This window comes from Lissotriton vulgaris, chromosome 5 (genome assembly GCF_964263255.1).
Source record: "Lissotriton vulgaris chromosome 5, aLisVul1.2, whole genome shotgun sequence".
NCBI lineage: Eukaryota > Metazoa > Chordata > Amphibia > Caudata > Salamandridae > Lissotriton > Lissotriton vulgaris.
In genome coordinates, this window is record NC_141693.1 from 1,677,025,802 (window position 1) to 1,677,045,380 (window position 19,579).

The 19,579-nt window shown below is 47.2% G+C and overlaps 1 protein-coding gene across 3 annotated transcripts in view; it reads right to left on the reverse strand.

Annotated features, from left to right (window-relative positions):
• Nucleotides 1-19,579, reverse strand: part of LOC147716939 (E3 ubiquitin-protein ligase RNF113A-like) — a 419,377-nt gene that overhangs the window by 293,187 nt on the left and 106,611 nt on the right. The window contains exon 1 of one of the 3 annotated variants that reach the window (XM_086920461.1): nt 2,058-2,296. The exons of 1 other annotated variant lie outside the window; for it this stretch is intronic. In XM_086920461.1, the coding sequence (XP_086776587.1) occupies nt 2,058-2,151 (94 nt within the window). In that variant the 5' untranslated portion in view covers nt 2,152-2,296. Of the gene's footprint in view, nt 1-2,057; nt 2,297-19,579 lie in introns of those variants that run through there. One more of the 3 variants, XM_086920460.1, reaches the window with a different exon arrangement.

Below are 19,579 nucleotides of genomic sequence, written 5' to 3' on the forward strand. Positions count from 1 at the left end.
CAGGAGAAGCGACGGGGCAGGAGAAGCGACGGGGCAGGAGAGGCGACGGGGCAGCAGAGGCGACGGGGCAGCAGAGGCGACGGGGCAGCAGAGGCGGACCGGGCAGGAGAGGCGGACCGGGCAGGAGAGGCGGACCGGGCAGGAGAGGCGGACCGGGCAGGAGAGGCGGACCGGGCAGGAGTGGCGGACCGGGCAGGAGTGGCGGACCGGGCAGGAGAGGCGGACCGGGCAGGAGCGGTGGACCGGGCAGGAGCGGTGGACCGGGCAGGAGCGGTGGACTGGGCAGGAGAGGCGGACCGGGCAGGAGAGGCGGACCGGGCAGGAGAGGCGGACCGGGCAGGAGAGGCGGACCGGGCAGGAGCGGTGGACCGGGCAGGAGAGGCGGACCGGGCAGGAGAGGCGGACCGGGCAGGAGAGGCGGACCGGGCAGGAGCGGTGGACCGGGCAAGAGCAGTGAACAGGAGAAGTGAACGGACAGGAGAAGTGAACGGACAGGAGAAGTGAACGGACAGGAGCGGTGAACAAAAAAAACGATGGATTTAGGGCGAGATCTCTGTACTGGGGTGAATGTATGACATTGTTTTGCCTTCTGTCCATCAGTTTTTCTTTTTGCTTTTGTCACCCCGAGTGGGACGGGTATGCCCAGACGTGGGTCCAGTGCTCTCCATGCCACTGAAATCAAGCTATCATGGCTGATGAAGGGTGAAACCCCATAACCGGTCCTAGGATGCTTGTTTTCAGTCCAGGGAGGACCTGGCTTGGCAGTTCGGGCTGGAATGTTCCCATTGGGTGCAGAATAAAGGCTGATTTGCATATGGCTGGGTACAAACTGGAATGACATGGTGAGCAAAAAAACAATTGATTTAGGCCCAGATCTCTGTACTGGGGTGAATGTATGACATTGTTCTGCATTTTGTCCACCAGTTATTCTTTTTGCTATATTATGAATGAGCAGCTAGTTGGCGGACATGAATATGAAGGAGCCTTTGTGGGTTTCCGTGAGTCTAGATTCTCCTGAAGTGTCCCTTTCTCTTCTAAGCCCTGCTTAACACGTGTACAGGAGGAGCCCTGTATTCATGCCCTCAATGTTTGAGACAAAAAATACTCATGAATTTCTGAACAATGAGAGTACAAGCATTAAGGTAACATGTTGTTCCTGCTTATATTTTGCACGCTTTACATAAACCTGTATGAGTGTTTGCTTATTTCAGAAATAGACCTCAAATAAACATGTTTATCCATTGTTTGAATTAAATAACGTTATGAGCTGTAACTGGTCAGTGAAATGCTAAACATACTAAAAATTGGTATGTTTTGCTATTTCTGGCCACGCCCCTGACTCCGCCCACTGATCCAATCTTCGGTTATTACCCCCACCCCCCCCCCCCCCGATTCTCCACCCACAGTTCCCCTACTTTTTTTACCCCACTTCGACCACTGTGTTAAGGTAACAAGTGAGTGACATGGGATGATAATCTCGGGAAGCGCTAGACGCCAGGGACGCAACAGTCAAGTGGCGACCTAACTAATAACAAGTGACACATGATGAAAGGGAAAAAGACAAATTACACACAACAAGAAGCCAGGAACGAAAGTAACCAGTGATGGTTTAACTAAGTAGATGAGTTTGACGGGTTAAGGAAACGAGCAAGCGACTAGCGATCTATGATCCGAGTAAATACAGAACATGAATGCACCAGATATCGACAGCAATAAACTATGTTACGTACAAATCGATATCCTGCACAACCCTTCTCCAGCAACCTCGCTCACTCCTCAAGTCACTCCCCAGTCTCTCCAAACGCCCCCTCCACCCCCCACCTTTTCCTCCCCATTAGTACGGCGGTCCCACTCTGACGTTCAAATCTCACGCTCAGTCTATGCACTTGACTTTCGGTCGTTCAAGCGCTCTCCGCTTCTGTTTTGTCCCCCAAATCGCCCTGGCTACCTTACCCCAAAAGCTCTCAAGCTCCCCCAAAATGAAGCACTGTCCTCCAGCTCAGCTCTGATCTACACTACCATTTCACACATCTCATGGGTGCGCCCGTTGTTCTCACCTTCTCGCTCCTTTGCACTCCGTTTCCTTCCAGCGAATTTCTTATTACTTTTCTTGAACATAAAGTTACACACGGGTTTCTCCCCTGTCGCCATCTTCCGTACACAGCCCTGCACAGCCAATCAGAAAGGAGATCTGATCGAGCCCCACCACCATCTGACGTCATTCTTGCATAACAAGGACGAATTTCCATCAAAAAGAGTCCGAAACATAACTCGCCCAAAAATCAAAGATGATAGCTGAACCTGAAAAATAAGTCACCCATAAGGTAAATGTAAAACATGCAGGTGCATTTGCCGTTCAATTATACAACAAAGAAATCGACAACAACGGGAAACGTGACAGTAAATCTGTTCTAGCTCATTAGCTGACGAGGCTGCATTTTAAAATACGGGATTAAGGCACCTGCGGTACAGACCTTTGTGTACCAAGGTAACTCTCGGGGTGTAATAATAATAATGCTAAAATAACTCACTTGCCAAAGTTTTAACTCATAAATTTGGGTTGAAGGTGTATCCGGCAAAGCACATTGTGAAAAATGCAGATCACAGAGTTTTATTTTATGTAGCTAGGTAAATGGGCATCTGCTTTTAACACAGAGATCCCTTTATTATTCGCAGTTGTTAAATTGCAACCATTTTAATATAGCACAGTGAGATATGAACTGGCAACAAGGGCCTGAACGCAACCTTTAAGGCATGAGTTTAGAACCTTATTGTTCTTTTCTCAATCAATTGCTAATTATAGGGCAACTGAAAAAGAACATCTTGGGTAGTAATAAAAGCTTATTAGTACAGACAACCCCAAGCACAGTGTTATGTTTTAAATCCTGATGTATTTTTCCTGCACAGGCACTCTTAACATATAATCCATACGGGAAACAACCTTTACCACACAGTCTTTACCACACAATACACCTACCATGCAGTCTTTACCATGCATATATCGTTACCACGCATGCCTTTACACGCATGTACCTTTATGATGCATGGTTGGTAAGGATACTGGTAAGTAAATGTAAGTATGGGCAATTAAAAAAAAAGTAATTTTATATAATGATATTTAAACAAATTTATATAACTACCCTTCTGCTTTCCAAAGCAAACAAACACACGGGCACTAACTCCTCTTAATTTGCAGTGCAAAGGTTTATTGAGTCTCACTCCTCCATGGCATACGCGTTTCGTTCAACACATGAACTTGATCACATAAGGAAACGCCTTGCAGTATACTAGGCTAAAAGCACCCCCATTGTGTCACATGACATCATTTACAAAGGACATGGTAAACAGACTTAGTTCTATTGACCTTATTATACATCATTATACTTTCGAACAGTTGTTAAAATACGCTTTTTTTCATATACATTTCTTTAAATAAGCAACATGTTGTGCTAATATCATGTATAAATAAATACATGAATAAATATGAACAGAATCAAATCATAGTGCAATACGGAGGGAATTGGTATACTGCAATTCTTGCTGCATAAATGCATATAGCAATACTACTGCATGTATATATTGCATTTTAGCCATGATGACATCCATGTTGTTAAATATCATAAAAAGTCTAAAACATCTGAAATATTTAAATTTTTTAATATGCAATTGTTAGACCTGTCTGCCTCTGGGAGTTCCCTACCAATTAATCATTTATTTTGTCCCCTTTGGCCTCCTAGTGTTACCATTTTTTTATTTTATGTTCGCCAGAATTTTTCTAGTGTTGTCAGGGGGCTAGGTGTTCCTTGACGTTGTCACCTTTTCTTACTTTTGAGGCCTACTCACCCTCATGAGAGCTGAGGGAAACATAGAGACCTAAAATGGTGGCCAGCAACTGTCATAACGGTTAACTTAGTGAGGCTGACCCATTGGACTACATGGAGAAGGTTCTGGAACCTTCTGGCAGGTTCCAGTAGTCAGAGGCCAGCCTATATAAGGCCAAGTCCAGGGCGGCCATTTGGAGTAGTGAGTGACCAGAGGAAGTGTGAGGTAGTCCAGGACAGGAGGGAGGCGATTTAGAGAGGAGGACAGCGCAGACTCAGGGATAGATCGACCTGTGGGCCGGCTAATTACCTGTGCTGATGCAACCCCTCTTGGGTTGACCAAACCCTGACCTGTTAGATCCATAACTAATTTTCAAGCAGGTCCTCTTATCGGCCTCACAAAAGCTCTGGAGCGGTAAACTGACGTAAAGGCTGACCAGGAGCGAGAGATTAGCTCTAGAGAGCGGTCGTCACCACAGAGGATCTAGATCTCCACGCTGTTCTGCTGGTGGGGAGCGAACATCAGCTACGGTAGAAACGTTGTGTGTGGGGAGCAGCACTCACCGTGTGGCTGAATCGAGGCATCAGCTGTCAGCCCGTCAACGAGTGGGTTGCCCCCTCCATCGGGTCAGTTTCCGACCGCTGCGTTGGTGGAGGCGCGGCTCAGAGGAGGCCCTCTGAGAAGAGGAGGAATCCCGTGGTGATGTCAAGAGAGAGGCGGGGAGACGCGGATCGAGGCCGAGTAGAGGCGTCGACCTGGCCCAGGGAGTCTCCGGAGTCATCGGAAGGGGCGGAGCCTGCCTCAGAGGGATCCCGGTACGAGGAGCAACGCGAGTTGAGGAAAAGCGGCCTCCGCGAATCTCAGCGGAGTCTTCACATCTCCGGCGCTGGAACGAGTGATCGGAGCACATCGGAAACTCAAGCCGAGTCAGACCACAAGTGCGAAGTAAGCTGGGAAACTTGTGGGGAAGCGACACAGCGAGAGAACTGTGAACTCTGTATCGCCGGACTAAAAAGTACTGCAATTAGACATTCCGGCTTTGGGAGCAACATCCTTTAGAGATCGAATTCAATAAATTAAGAAACTATTGAGGCACTGAGGGTGTGAGAAGGGAGAAGGTGCCCTGAGAAAATGGGCCCCTGGCACAAGTGTTGAGAACCGGATTATAGGGCTAAATTAGAGGCCAGAGGTCAATGTTATAATAACTCCACAGTGCATTAAATGTCCTTTAAGAGCCGAATCGTTCCCAATTGAAGTAGAGCAAAAGCATAGCCATAAGAATGTATGAGTAATTTGCCTGTCTTCTTTTAGTTGAATTGCTGGCTGTGACACTTGCCAGGAACGCTGCTGGGGGTAGAAGCTGTGCAGCTGTAAGCTCATGCTAATTCGGACCCTGAATTCTTATGGGTAATGTACTTGTCAGATTACAAATTGAAGAGCATTAATCTGTTAATGTGACCTATCCAATCTGCACTATCTATGCTGGCAAGTGACCCTGTTGATAATGTTGCTGGTTGATCTCAAATGAAAATGAAACAAGAATTAATCTTCACTGAAATGAGAAAGTTAATGAATATTGCTTATTGAATGTGAAAATTCCTATTGGACTGAATGTATACATTAATTTGATTTAAAGAAAAAGAAAAAGGTACAAAGAGAACTTTCATAAAAGGTACTAGTATTTTTCTAAATTGGTGTGGCGTCCTTTATTTTTAGTGGTAGGACATTGGGTTACTGTGAGTGAGTTTGTAAGCACTACACGAAAACCTCGGAGGTTAGCTGTGACCACTCTGCGCCGGGCTACCCTATGTAGTCTAGGATTCCAGCGGTGGGATATGGGTTTGTGCTTACATCCATTTAGTAGTAACGCAGTGTGTACCACAGGCCTACACCTGGAGTTTTGTCCAAGCGGACCCCCTGATTACATTTTTGTTTTTTCCAAATTTACTTCTGGTGGTGGGTGGAGGTAGCATCTAAATACCCTCTTAATTAATTCCTTCCAAGTGGCTGTCCCTGACTCTCATTGGCAAAATGGAATTTGCCCTGCAAGAAATGGAGACCTATGCTGTGGCCCAACCTGGAGACTTTTGCCAAAATATGGGAGTGTTCTTTAAGCATGGTGCTAAAAAGGGGGAACTCCAGACCAGTTTGAGGGCGTGGGTGGCAGCACACCCAGAGGGGAAGGAGGAGGAAGAGGAGGAGCGTGACACGGTCATCGGGATAGATGAGTTGTACCAGCCTGAGAGGGAGAACCTACTGACAGGTCCCAGAACATTCTCAAGGGAGGGCAGCAGTGTTTCTGTGAGGAGTTTGACTGAAGCCGAACTAGCGGTCAGGAGGGAGAAAAGACAGTTGAAGTGGGAGTTAGCCCGGTTGGAAAAGGAGAAGGAGGAGCAGAGGATGGCTCACAAGTTGAAACTCAGAGAGTTAGATCTCAAGGCCCTACAGGCAGGGACTCCCAGTTCTCCAAATGGTGGCAGCAAATCTAAGGACTTGACCAGGGAACCCAGACCCTATTTACCCAGGGACGTAGTCACCAGCTACAGCGCAGGGGATGGCATCGCCAAGTGGCTGGCTGCCTATGAGGTCTCTTTGAGAGCCCATGGGATACTGGAGAAACACTGGGGGGGTGGCTTGTATAAATATATGCCTCCTGCAGGAAGGGATACACTATTGGCCCTGGAGCAGGGAGAGCAGACCCACTACCCCACCATGAAAGTGGCGCTAATAAGAAAGTTTGGACTGACTCCAGAAAAATACAGACAGAAGTTTAGGGGTAGTCACAAACTAGGCACACAGAATTGAGTGGATTTCTTGGACTACGCGAAGAAGGCATTAGAGGGTTGGGTGCAAGGCAGCGAGGTGGGGGACTATGAGGGGTTGTATGACCTTATTCTCAAGGAGCACCTACTTGAGAAATGTTTTCCCGAGCTGCGTCAACACCTGGTGGACAGCAAGCTGACCAACCCCCGGAAGCTTGCTGAGGAGGCGGACATCTGGGCAAGTACCCGGGTGTCCTCAAAAGGGACTGGAGGGGATTCCCAAAGGACCGGACAGGGCGCCCCCCAGAAGAAAGAGGGAGGAGATAAAAAGAGGGAGTTCTCAAAAGGCCCCCAAAACAGTTTCCAGGGAAAGGGAACATGATTCACCCCTAAGGCTAACCCGCCCAGAAACCCGCATCCTGGCCAAAGTCAGCAGCCAAGGGTTGTCCACTGCTTTGAGTGTGGTGGTGTTGGGCATTATAAGGGAGATGTTAAGTGCCCAAAGAGACCACCCCCTCCCACTGGAGGAAAAGCCCCGGGCGTAGCTAGTGTAGTGCTCGGGGAGGAGTTGCCCTTGGATAAGGGGGGGGGAGTGGGCGGGTGTCACCTTAGTGTCCCTGGGAGATCGGGAGATGGTTCCTAAGATCCAGGTGCCCTCCAATACTACAAAGTATCGGCAGTGGGTCACCATCAATGGCCAAAGAGGGGAGGCTCTGAGAGACACAGGAGCCAGTATGACTATGGTAAGGAGTCAACTGGTGTCTCCAGAGCAGGTGATTCCACATGTACTCCACCCCACCGTGATGGCTGACAGCTGATTGGGCCACTACCCTGTGGCCGAGGTTCCCTTTGAGTGGGAAGGGGTTGCAGGTTCACTTCGAGTTGCCGTAAGCCCTGCCGTGCCAGTCGATTGTCTGTTGGGAAATGACATGGAGCACAATGCTTGGAAGGAGGTGGAATACCGGACTCATTCAGAGATGCTGGGTACACCTGACTGGGCCTGTGCTAGCACAAGGTCCGCGACTACCCGGAGGGGGAGTTCGCTTGGGCTGGAGCCTGGAAGAAGGGCCCAGCCAGCTGCCAAAAAGGGAAAGGACCGAGGACAGGAGAAGCTTGCCTCGGCTTCCACGCCCCATGAGACAGATAGGCCACCTGCGGTGGTGGACCAGGAGTCCGTGGAGGGGAAGTTGTCTCCCTGGAGAACCTACCTATCCCTGCTGAGTGGCATGTGGAAGGAGGGCCTACCAGGGAGGAGTTTTGTAAGGGCCAGAAGGAGTGCCCTACCCTTGAGGGACTGAGGTGACAGGCCGAAGCCCAGGCAGCAGGGAACGTTACTGGGAGTTACCATATTTACTGGGAGGATGGACTCCTCTGCAGTGAACCTAAGGCACCCGTGCACGGTTCATCACAGGCCTTGGTTGTCCCTCAATGTTACCGAGCCTTTCTTTTAGAACTGGCTCATGAAATTCCCTTGGCAGCACACTTAGGACAGGACAAGACCTTTGCCCGGCTTGTCCCCCACTTTTACTGGCCTCAGATGAAAGTGGCATCCGACACATACTGTCGGACATGTGTATCCTGCCAAGCCAGTGGGAAAACAGGGGTGAAGCTTAAAGCTCCCCTGGAACCACTTCCTGTCGTTAGCACCCCCTTTGAAAGGGTGGGCATCGACATTGTGGGGCCATTGGATCCGCCAACTACAGCTGGTCACAGGTTTATCCTGGTTCTGGTGGATCACGCCACACGGTACCCAGAGGCAATACCTCTGAGGGCCATTACTGCACCTGCAGTGGCTAGGGCCCTGATGGGGATCTTTACCCGAGTGGGTTTCCCCAAGGAGGTTGTGTCCGATAGGGGAACCAACTTCATGTCAGCATATATGCGGGCTATGTGGAAGAAGTGTGGGGTTACCTACCGGTTTACCACTCCTTATCACCCACAGACCAATGGTCTAGTGGAAAGGTTCAACAAGACCTTGAAAGGCATGATAAGGAGTCTGCCTGAGAGCCTGCGGAGGAAATGGGACGTCCTCCTACCCTGTTTGTTGTTTTCCTACAGGAAAGTGCCACAGAAGGGAGTGGGCTTCAGCCCCTTCGAGCTTCTGTATGGGCACCCTGTGCGTGGACCTCTCAGCCTGGTGATGGACGGATGGGAAAAGTCTTCCAGGAGGTTTCCCCAGGATGTGGTGAGCTACATGCTGGCTTTCCGGAGCCAAATGGCTAAGTTGTGGAAGCAAGCTTCAGACAACTTGGAAGCCAGCCAAGCAGTGATGAAAGAGTGGTATGACCACAACTCTCACCCCGTGGAGTTGGAGTCTGGCCAGAAAGTGTGGATGATGGAACCTGGAGAGCTAAGTGCCCTCCAGGATCGCTGGACAGGCTCCTTTGAGGTGATGGAGAAGAAGGGTAAGTCCACCTACCTGGTGGATCTTAAGACCCCTCGACAGCCCCTACAGGTGCTGCACGCCAATCGCCTCAAACCCCACCATGAGAGGCCCGAGGTCATCTTGATGATGGTGACTGATGGAGCAGAGGAGGCGGAAAGCGAGCCTCTCCCTGATCTCTTTTCGTCTCAGGAAAAAGATGGGTCGGTGGAGGGAGTGATTCTCTCCCCATCCCTAACTCCTGAGCAGCGAGAGGACTGCCGCCAGGTCTTGGAGCAGTACTCATCGTTGTTCTCCCTTGTCCCGGGAAGGACCCACCTGTGTACCCATGATGTGGGCACAGGAGACAGCCCACCAGTGAAGTCTAAGACCTACCGGCTGTCAGACAAGGTGAAGGCCAGAATCCACAGTGAAGTTACCAAGATGCTGGAGCTAGGAGTCATTGAACCTTCTAATAGCCCCTGGTCCAGTCCGGTGGTTCTGGTACCAAAAGCTGCCCCACCGGGCACACCCCAGAACTGAGGTTCTGTGTGGATTACCGGGGACTGAATTCAGTGACCAAAACTGATGCACATCCGATCCCTAGGGCGGATGAACTTATTGACCGGCTGGGAGCTGCCCAATTCCTGAGTACCTTTGACCTTACTTCAGGGTACTGGCAGATCTCCCTTACAGATGGAGCCAGGGAAAGGTCAGCCTTCTCCCCGCCTGAGGGTTACTACCAGTTCTGTGTGATGCCCTTTGGGCTCAAGAACGCCCCTGCCACTTTTCAGCGGCTGGTGAACCAGGTCCTCTCTGGAATGGAGGCTTTCTCTGCTGCTTATCTGGATGACATTGCCGTCTTCAGCAGCAGTTGGGAGGACCATTTGTGTCACTTACAAGCTGTTCTCCAGGCCCTGAAACAGGCTGGCTTGACAGTCAAGGCCAGTAAATGTCAGATCGGGCAGGGGGCGGTTGTGTACCTAGGCCAATTGGTGGGCAGGGGAGCAGTGCAGTCCCTCCAGGCAGAGATTGAGGCAATCATGGCCTGGGAGCCCCCCAAGACCCAAACTGAGGTCCGAGTTTTCCTGGGCCTCACAGGTTACTACCGTCGCTTTGTGAAGGGGTATGGCACTATTGTGGCGCCCCTCACTGAGCTCACATCCAAGAAGCAACCTCGACGGGTAGTCTGGACAGAGGCTTGTCAGCAAGCCTTTGAGAAGTTGAAACAGGCAATGTGTGCAGCACCGGTCCTGAGGGCCCCAGATTTCTCCAAGGAGTTCATTGCCCAGACAGATGCATCAGAGCATGGCATTGGGGCAGTGTTATCGCAACTCATCGAATAGGGTCTGGATCAACCTGTTGTCTTTCTGTCTAGGAGACTGCTTCCCCGGGAACAGAAGTGGAGTGCAATTGAGCAGGAAGCTTTTGCGGTGGTTTGGGCTCTGAAGAAGCTGCGTCCATACCTGTTTGGCTCGCACTTCCTGGTTCAAACTGACCACCGACCCCTTCGTTGGCTGTTGCAAATGAAGGGAGAAAACCCCAAGCTGTTGAGATGGTCTATCTCCCTACAGGGAATGGACTTCCGGGTGGAACATCGGCCTGGAGTGGACCACGCCAATGCAGACGGTCTCTCTAGGTATTTCCCCCTTAGTGATGAGAACTCCCAAGGGGTTGGGTAGCTCTCCCCCACTTTCAGCTGGAGGGGACGAGTGTTAGACCTGTCTGCCTCTGGGAGTTCCCTACCAATTAATCAATTATTTTGGCCCCTTGGGCCTCCTAGTGTTACCATTTTTTTTATTTTATGTTCGCCAGAATTTTTCTACTGTTGTCAGGGGGCTAGGTGTTCCTTGACATTGTCACCTTTTCTTACTTTTGAGGCCTAGTCACCCTCATGAAAGCTGAGGGAAACATAGAGACCTAAAATGGTGGCCAGCAACTGTCATAACGGTTAACTTAGTGAGGCTGACCCATTGGACTACATGGAGAAGGTTCTGGAACCTTCTGGCAGGTTCCAGTAGTCAGAGGCCAGCCTATATAAGGCCAAGTCCAGGGGGGCCATTTGGAGTAGTGAGTGACCAGAGGAAGTGTGAGGTAGTCCAGGACATGAGGGAGACGATTTAGAGAGGAGGACAGCGCAGACTCAGGGATAGATCGACCTGTGGGGCGGCTAATTACCTGTGCTGATGCAACCCCTCTTGGGTTGACCAAACCCTGACCTGTTAGATCCATAACTAATTTTCAAGCAGGTCCTCTTATCGGCCTCACAAAAGCTCTGGAGCGGTAAACTGACTTAAAGACCGACCGAAAGCGAGAGATTAGCTCTAGAGAGCGGTCGTCACCACAGAGGATCTAGATCTCCACGCTGTTCTGCTGGTGGGTAGCGAACATCAGCTACGGTAGAAACGTTGTGTGTGGGGAGCATCATTCACCGTGTGGGTGACTCGAGGCATCAGCTGTCAGCCCGTCAACGAGTGGGTTGCCCCCTCCATCAGGACAGTTTCCGACCGCTGCGTTGGTGGAGGCGCGGCTCAGAGGAGGCCGTCTGAGAAGAGGAGGAATCCCGTCGTGACGTCGAGAGAGAGGCGGGGAGACGCGGATCAAGGCCGAGTAGAGGCGTTGACCTGGCCCAGGGAGTCTCCGGAGTCATCGGAAGGGGCGGAGCCTGCCTCAGAGGGATGCCGGTACGAGGAGCAACGCGAGTTGAGGAAAAGCGGCCCCCGCGAATCTCAGCGGAGTCTTCACATCTCCGGCGCTGGAACGAGTGATCGGAGCACATCGGAAACTCAAGCCGAGTCAGACCTCAAGTGCGAAGTAAGCTGGGAAACTTGTGGGGAAGCGGGAGGCGACACAGCGAGAGAACTGTGAACTCTGTATCGCCGGACTAAAAAGTACTGCAATTAGACATTCCGGCTTTGGTAGCAATATCCTTTAGAGATCGAATTCAATAAATTAAGCAACTATTGAGGCACTGAGGGTGTGAGAAGGGAGAAGGTGCCCTGAGAAAATGGGCCCCTGGCACAAGTGTTGAGAACCGGATTATAAGGCTAAATTAGAGGCCAGAGGTCAATGTTATAATAACTCCACAGTGCATTAAATGTCCTTTAAGAGCCGAATCGTTTCCAATTGAAGTAGAGCAAAAGCAGAATGTAAGAGTAATTTGCCTGTCTTCTTTTAGTTGAATTTCTGGCTGTGACACTTGCCAGGAACGCTGCTGGGGGTAGAAGCTGTGCAGCTGTAAGCTCAAGCTAATTCGGACCCTGAATTCTTATGGGTAATGTACATGTCAGATTACAAATTGAAGAGCATTAATCTGTTAATGTGACCTATCCAATCTGCACTATCTATGCTGGCAAGTGGCCCTGTTGATAATGTTGCTTGTTGATCTCAAATGAAAATGAAACAAGAATTAATCTTCACTGAAATGAGAAAGTTAATGAATATTGCTTATTGAATGTGAAAATTCCTATTGGACTGAATGTATACATTAATTTGATTGAAAGAAAAAGAAAAAGGTACAAAGAGAACTTTCATAAAAGGTACTAGTATTTTTCTAAATTGGTGTGGCGTCCTTTATTTTTAGTGGTAAGACATTGGGTTACTGTGAGTGAGTTTGTAAGCCCTACACGAAAACCTCGGAGGTTAGCTGTGACCACTCTGCGCCGGGCTACCCTATGTAGTCTAGGATTCCTAGGTCTAACAGCAATGTAAACCTGAATGTCCTTTATAAAGTGCTTTGCGTGCTAACATCATAACATAAAAGTGCATAGGGCTTGAAAGTGCTTGGTGAGTAGCTGTGCAAAATATATACATGTGCGTGATGTTGTTTCTATTTCTTGTTTTCCATTTATTTGTGATGTCTCACATCTTTTAAAAAATATGTATATATATTTGTATTTGGGGGCGGCTTTCGGAGTCTTATTTGCAAATATTGGAGCTATATTTGTTTAACCGGGACTGAATCTATAAGCTAGTCGAATTAGGTATAGCATTACAAAAGGTAATATAATGAATGTTTTGAATTAAATTAAATCACTGCAGCATTTTTATTTTAATGTGGGTCTCAAAGATTTGATTTTTTATCTTTTATCTCAATTATTATTTTTTATTGTCCCATGATTAGTTTTCCATGGACCACATATACAAATATATTTAGATAAATAAACGAATACGTATATAAATCAATACGTCATAAAAACTAAGCAGTTTGAAAATCATATGCATATAGTTTCCATGCAAAAAAGATGTTGCGCTACCAGGATTAAAATGATCATCATAGCTCTATCAGAAAGTACCTAAGCTATATAATTTCTTTACAAAAAACTTTATAAAAAATGTATGAACATTTTTTAATTTTACAAAAAATGGTGTAGATCTTCATTATTTTTCAGATCTGCTGGTGCTCTACAGCCAAGTTCTACTAGCATACGTGACTCTTAACTGCCAGAGCATTCGTTCTCTGTTACCACATCACCTTAAGGTAGATATGGCATCAATCACAAAGTATTTGAGGCAATTTAAATCATTCTGGTGTTCAGATTTAAAGTGCTGTGCCACAGTGTATGTGGCATCATTGTTGACTTTTAGACGAAGGTGGTGCAGGATTCTAACATGTACCCTCAGCTTGGTACTCCCAGCATACCAGTGGCCGCAGATACATTCCAGCACATATACTTCAAATTCAGTTGGACAGTTAAAATTGCCACTAATAGCTACAGAGTAGGATTAAAGGGTGTAGAGCAGAGGTCTTCAAACTTTTGGATGCCGAGACCCCCCTGTCAACATTTTCAAACGTAAGGACTCCCTCCTGACAAAAATTTCTAAACCTCTAGGTTACGAGGAAGGTGAGGACCAAATGATGCGACAGGCTTGACTAAATTGTGTGAGTAGAAAATGTAAATAATGTTCTGTGATGCTGCGTATTTTGGGGTAGCATTGCTTTAATATTTAGAATTTTTTCAAACACAGTAATACTGAGGAAAGATTTCCCCCCATCAGTACCAGTTTATAACCAAAATACAGCAATTAACATCAGAAAGATGTCTATTCAACCTCTGTGAAGGGCCTCCCAATCCGCAGGAATACGTGCTGCCACATTAGAAGCTCACCTGGCCATGGCCGGGAGCAGCAAGGGTGCATTCAAACCGTGGTGGTCTTGTGCAGAGTTAAGCAGTTAACCCATGCCCCTTTCCTCTCACCCCTTCCTTCCATCCCTCTCTTCTCTTCTCTCCTCTCCCAACCCCGGATCCCTCTCTCACATTGCAGGCAGATGGTTATTAGCCCCAGGACACCTTTTGGTAACAGTAGCGCACTACAAATGTAAATAATAGGCAGAAGCAGGATCCACTAGACCCGAACTTCGGGGGAGGGGCTAACACTCCCAGCCAGGGCTTGTCCAAGCACTGGTCGCACACGGTGCAAAAGTCTTTCCACCTTCTCCATGAATTCCCTCACTACCACTCACCAACTATACACCTCATCTCTCTATAGCACCTGTCTGACAAACATTTCATTTTTTTATAGCGTTACTCATAGTTTACTCACACTCAGTTCTGTGATGTGCATGGTACATCTTCTTTGTACCAGGCACTTTAACCTTCTGCACTGTGTGCGTGACAAGAGTGCCCATGTGACTGCATGGTGAGCAATGCAACAGTGTGAGAGTAGGGTAAAAGGAGTAACTGCAGGGTGAGTGAGGTGACCATATGAATTTGGGTTCGGCTGTAAGTGCAGAGTGGGACGAATTAGTGCATGGTTAGTGATGGCCTTGTTTGAGTGAGCTACAGATTGAGCAGTAAGGGGGGGGGGGACAGGTGAGTGGGGTGTCACATGAGTGCAGGGTGAGAAGTGTGCTTGATTGACTGCAGGGTGAGGTACAGAGTGAACAATGCAAGCACATTTTTAGTGCAAAGTGATCACTGAGAGCAGGGTGAGCGGGTGAATGGTGTGAGTGCATAGTGATTGGCGTGAGTGCATGGTGATCAGTGTGTGTGCATGGTGATCAGTGTGTGTGCATGGTGATCAGTGTGAGTGCATTGTGATCACGGAGTACATTATGATCACTAAGAGTGCAGGGTGAGCGGGTGAATGGTGTGAGTGCATGTTGATTGGTGTGAGTGCAGGGTGAGCGGGTGAATGATGTGAGTGCATGGTGATCAGTGTGAGTGCATGGTGATCAGTGTGAGTGCATGGTGATCAGTGTGAGTGCATGGTGATCAGTGTGAGTGCATGGTGATCACTGTAGGTGCAGGGTGAGTGGGTGAATGTTGCGAGTGCATGGTGTGAGTGCATGGTGATCAGTGTGAGTGCATGGTGATCAGTGTGAGTGCAGAGTGCAGGGTGAACGGGTGAATGGTGTGAGTGCATGGTGATTGGTGTGAGTGCATGGTGATTGGTGTGAGTGCATGGTGATTGGGGCGAGTGCATGGTGATTGGGGCGAGTGCATGGTGATTGGGGCGAGTGCATGGTGATTGGGGCGAGTGCATGGTGATTGGTGCGAGTGCATGGTGATCGCTATGAGTGCATGGTGATCGCTATGAGTGCATGGTGATCGCTATGAGTGCATGGTGATCGCTATGAGTGCATGGTGATCGCTATGAGTGCATGGTGATCGCTATGAGTGCATGGTGATCAGTGTGAGTGCATGGTGATCAGTGTGAGTGCATGGTGATCGCTATGAGTGCATGGTGATCAGTGGGAGTGCAGGGTGAACGTGAAAGTGAAGGCGAGAATGAGAAGCGAGTAGTCTGAAAGCAGGGTGCATTCCCAGAAACTTGAAGCGTAGGGTTTCAGATATAAGTTAAACTATTGCTATGATGGCATTAATCAAGGTTCGAGGGTCGAGGAAATAAATAATGTGCTGATCCTGCAACAAACTTCCAGTCTAATGATTAGGGTTACCAGCTCATTATTTTGATGGCCCAGAAATAAGCAGTCACCTACAGCTGTATTTTTTGCACTTATCTGTGAATACTTAGAACAGTAAATATAAATAGAAAGCACTTTTAATTGTGTTCTAGGGATGCCTCAATGATCAATGACTAATAATTAAAGAGAATAAAGACAGAAAAGTCACATAACTAATTAATACATACTTTTTTATTTATATATAACTCAATTTAGTGCCAAGAGCAGGTCTCTGCAGGATCTTTAAACACATAGGCATGTTTCTTTTGGCAACACAACTTTATATTTATTTTCATTAAATGCATTCTCACACTACAGCAGTAAGTGTAAAAATGCAAATGTAAGGATTAGGCAGAGTGGGGGCCCAGGGGGTACTGAAACCATGAAAGAATGAAGCTTTGGTAATCAGTTAACAAAAGGTGTGTAAATATGCTAATGGTCTTAAATGACCTGTGAAAAACTCCGGCCAGAGATAAGACTCCAGACACTGCCCAGCCGAGGCCCCAGGAGCGCGAGCTGCACTGCAGCAGCCTGGCTGAGACACAGGATGGGGGACCAGGGGGCTGAAGCCCTGGAGGCCAGGGCAGAAGTGACACTGAAGGCGCGACCCCCTTTGCATCGCTCCACGGCCCCCCTGGGGGTCGCGCCCCACAGTTTGAAGACCCCTGGTGTAGAGTAATGTGTTGTATTGATGGCAAATTTGCAGTCCCTGCAAGACGAACATTTGTAAAACCCTTGCTTCGGTTTTACCAAGATATAGACTGCTAATCTCTGGACTACTTTTAATCAAATGGGTTCTCATAGAAGGTGCTTGTCTAAACGCGAGTGTAGGCTTTGCTGCCAGTCTAGGAGCCAACACTCCGTCTATGAGTACAACCGGCCAATTCTTGTTAATAATAGCCCTAAGATTTCTTTCTTGCTGATTGTATTTGGTTATGAGTCTGACTGTATTGTCCTCAGTTATAGTTGGTAATTTAGGCACCTGATTCTGATCATTGCTGTTTTTCTTGTGCAAAAGAAGGGTTTCTCTAGGTTTTTCATTGGCTTTTTTCATAGCCCCTTTTAACAATTTGTCATCATAGCCCCTATGTAAGAATTTTACCCCAGCTTCCTATTGGCCTTTATCAAGGTCTGTATTACTACTGTAAATCTGTCGAAGTCTAAGAAATTCTCCATAGGGAATGCTATTCACAAGATGTATAGGGTGAAAGCTTTTAGCGTGCAGCGTGGAATTGATTGCTGTGTGTTTGCGGTGCAAAGTAGTCTCAAGTTTCATATTAGACACATACATTTTCACATCTAAGAAATCTATGCACTGTTCATTAACATGCAATGTAAATTTGAGAGTAACATTACTAATATTGAGGTCTTTAAACCTTAACCAATGCAAGACATGTGTGTTGCATGATTCACTGTGGATTTTTCTCAGGACCGGTTCCTCCCATCAGCCATGCATAGCTGTAGGAGAAACAGGCTCACATTGCTACTATATGTATATGTGTGTGTGTGTATATATATATATATATATATATATATATATTACTCTCCAAATATCCCAGGAATATCGGTCCTTTTGGAAAGTAGCACACACAGGGAGGTTCCACAAAGGTTTTAATGCAAGAACCAACAGCAACGACGCGTTTCGCCTTGGGGCTTCGTCAAGTTGTGCAAAGAGCCGAGGCGCTCGTCAGTTTAAAAAGACGTCATGCAACTTAATGAAAAGCAAGGTAGGACTGTGCAATACAATACATACATGGCCGCCATTACAGAACGGTCTACAATCCATATCATCTACATGCAAATTGAATAACATTTCAACATAAATGCGCATGTAGAGAAATATGTGATACATAAATCAAGAAATGCAATTGAAAATGACCATCTACCTCAAAATCGAGAATGCACAGTCACACACCTATTGATGAAAATGATGTAGCCCTGGATGGGCGTGCAGGTGGAACCAAACATAAATTCAAAGTACTCAAAAGCAATGATGCAAGGGAGGGGACTATCGCGGCAGGATGCCGCCCCGTGTACGTGCCCCACGCCTATGTATAAAAGTGCATATAGCTTGAATTATTACACAGATAAAGTCTGGTTCCACAAATCTATCTCGCCCTGGGTGGGCAAATACACATTGATTCTATAAGTTAAGCATGAGTAGCAAAAATTCATCCAAATACCATTAGTACAAAAGAGCAATAAAATGAATATATACCAATCTACAATATCATCAATGTTCATTCTAACTTATCATGGTAACAATAAAACATGGATGAAAAAATGGATGAAAAAAAGAAGGGGGAGATAAGAAAAGATACAGTCAAAGGATGTCGAGGGTTAAATGTAATACAAGATATATACTGAAAGTCAATGCCCAGCCAATCAGCCTAAATGAACTGACAACTCCTCATGCATGTTAAGGCCATTAGGGTGCTTGCTGTGTAGATCTATTATATATCTCGATTCGAGTCGTCTAAGCTTGAGTAGACGATCACCCCCTCTGATACTCAATGGTACGCTATCTATGCATATATATGCTAACAGGTTAAAAAAGAAAAAATGGTTTTTAGATGTCAGAAATTGGGCGCACTGCCAGTATGGAAGCACTGTAGGACAAAGTGGGAGGTGGTGCAACTGGGTGAGTGGACAACCATATAACCACTCAAAGGAGAAGTCAGCAAGCTGTGCTAATCCTACGCTATAGAGAGAAACCTACCCTATGCACACACTCAATAAGTACAAATGGCCACAATGTGGCTTAACACAAAAGTCCAATATAGTGCAGAGAAACAACAGTAATAGACAGTAATAAATGGACATGTGTTGAAAAAGGTCTTGGTTTCCGTGTTTTTAATGGAACAAAGCTTGAAAACAACCAGCCGACACGTGTTTCATCGCATCTCGTGAATCTTCAGGGCTGGAAACAATACAGAAAGACATGGGGCTATTTTAAGGGATATGTACAATTGTAACTGACGAAAGATAACATTAGAACCACTACGGGCCAGCCGTATCGACAAGCATCAAGTGGGATAACTTCATGCATGGATGTGAACCCTTGAGATGGTTTAAGGAAGACATCTTTTCATGTGCTAGGGTGCCCGTGGGTAGGTTGTTCACTGTATATCAGTTAAGTGTGCATTCCATGCAGTTCGTTTGTACGGTTGTGCAAAATGACATCCCAAAAGGATTGTGTGAGGTCGTGTGAGTGATCTGTGATCTCATACTCCAATAGTTGATAGTGAAGTGCTAGACTGAATATTACGGCGGTGTGAAAAATCATGCGTACAATAAGTGCACCGTGGTTCATGAATGAAAAATTCCGACACATACCTCCAATGGTTGTGCTTGGACCAATAGGTCTAAAATTTGAAAAAATGAAAAAGCCAGGAGAAGGAAAAAAAGGCAAGGAGAAGAAAGGGGAAGAAAAGAAGAAAGGCGGGAAAATTAGATGCGAAGAAAAACATAAATTACTCGAAACTGAGTGCGTGACTATGCACAGACTCAAGGTCTATATGATTGATTATATCTAAGAAAATATCAGCCTTATGGGCGAACTTGGACAAAGTTGGGTAGCACACATAAATAATAATAGGGAGATTTGTAGAGCGCATGGTGACGCCGACGGCGTGTCCCCGCGCTGAGATCCTAGTGCAGGCTGGAGGGGAGGGAGGAGGAACACTATTGAGAGTAGAGAAGTGTTTTCAGTTTAGCTCTAAAGGT